General features: G+C 34.0%; 1 protein-coding gene across 1 annotated transcript; it reads right to left on the bottom strand.

Annotated features, from left to right (window-relative positions):
• Positions 1 to 474: 474 nt before the first annotated feature.
• LOC107636343 (uncharacterized) lies at positions 475 to 1,302 on the bottom strand. Its single transcript, XM_016339863.1, has one exon. The coding sequence runs from the start codon at positions 1,300 to 1,302 to the stop codon at positions 475 to 477; it is 828 nt and encodes a 275-aa protein (XP_016195349.1).
• Positions 1,303 to 1,679: the final 377 nt, after the last annotated feature.

Raw genomic sequence — 1,679 nt, 5'->3', positions numbered from 1 at the left:
CTCTAACTTAGGATGAAAACTATAGACTATTTAGTTGTCGGACTACGATTAAAAAATAAGAATTAATTGAAAAAATGCAAATTAAATAATAAATAGTGACAAACCTAGAACCTGAATGAAACATGTGTCAGATCTCTCTTCATTTAAATACCACCAAGCAGCTCATTAGTTAAATTAAACAAAACCCTTCAACATATACAGTTAAATTAAAAGTATAACTAATTTAATCCTAATTAATAAAGAATATGACAGACACGTAAATTTACATCCTACCATTTTATTTACCATCAATTACCTAACACTTTTGATATATTTTTCATCAATTATAATTTTCACAAGTTTTTTGTAACACCTGTGACTTAACCCATATGATCAAAGCTCAATTAGCTGGCTAACTTGCTTAAGATGGAAAGGCATCCCATGCTTTTTGTAGCACACATTCACTAAATAATCTAGTTTACCACAAAATGAACACTATTTTGTGGCTCTTCTGTCCCTTCCATGACTTTTTCCTGGTGCTCTATCTCTTCCCCTTCCTCTATTTGGATAGCTGAAGTTGTTTGAAGCACTGATCAGTGCTTTACAGTCAATTGGTTCAAGTGTATGCAGTTGTCTCTTTTGTTGGAGTATCATTGAAAGGACTTGATTAATTTTCGAAACTGGTTCCATCATCATGACTTGTGATCGCACGTTTGAGTATGCTTCATTTAATCCCTTCAAGAACCTTACTACATATGCATTATCTTGATATTTTCTGATCTTCATCAGTCCACACAAGCAATTGTTTGAGTCACATGCTACGCATTGAGGAATTGGCCTTAGGTTTTCAAGCTCCTCCCAAATCACCTTTAATCTTGTGAAGTATGCAGTTATTGTGAGGTCTCCTTGCTTGATTGATGAGAGTTCATCATCAAGCTCAGCAATCTTGAAAATATCTCCCTGACAGTACCGGCGCTTGAGATCTTGCCATAAATCGAAAGCTACATTGTGCCACATTATACTTTGTGTAATTTCTGGACTCAATGCCAAATTGATCCAAGAAACTACATAATTGTTGCAACGATTCCATGCTTTGCTTAGAAGATCATCAGGAGCTGGTTTCACAATTGTTCCATCAACAAATTTTTTTTTATTCTTGGATGTCAATGCTCTCAACACTGCTCTTTCCCAGCTGTGGTAGTTGTTGAAACCCAGCATGATGGAGACTAATGGTGTTCCTGGACTTTCACCAGGATGCAAATAATACGGATCATTCAGATCGCTGAGGGGATTGACATTGTTTCTTGCCGCCTGTGCTTCCATATTTCTAGTTGTATCATTTTGATAATTTGGGTATTACAATGACTTATAATATTTTATACTAAAATATGAGCCTGTTTAAAATTTAAATCGTATTACCACTCAAGAGACTTTTTAATAGATAATATACATTCATACAAATATCAATACTTACAAAGGATACATATATATACATATTAATAATTTTAAAAGCATTATCTAATATAATTCCTATCCCTCTTACAGAATGTATAAAGATACAGGCGAGGAAAAACATAATATTTAAAACAATACAATACATCATATAAACGGAAAACCGAATAAACTCTTCGTGACTTCCTCGTCCATATCCTGAAAAGGAAACACCTGTAAGGAAGTAAGAACATCATCCTCGAAAGGGT

The sequence above is a fragment of the Arachis ipaensis genome, chromosome B4 (genome assembly GCF_059453495.1).
Source record: "Arachis ipaensis isolate K30076 ecotype BB chromosome B4, ASM5945349v1, whole genome shotgun sequence".
NCBI lineage: Eukaryota > Viridiplantae > Streptophyta > Magnoliopsida > Fabales > Fabaceae > Arachis > Arachis ipaensis.
Note: the sequence above shows the minus strand (reverse complement) of the source record. Positions and strands in the feature narration are given on the sequence as shown.

What these genes read in the sequence shown, in the direction of transcription:
- LOC107636343 (XM_016339863.1), bottom strand. Translation starts at nt 1,302, where the DNA reads ATGGAAGCACAGGCGGCAAGAAACAATGTCAATCCCCTCAGCGATCTG.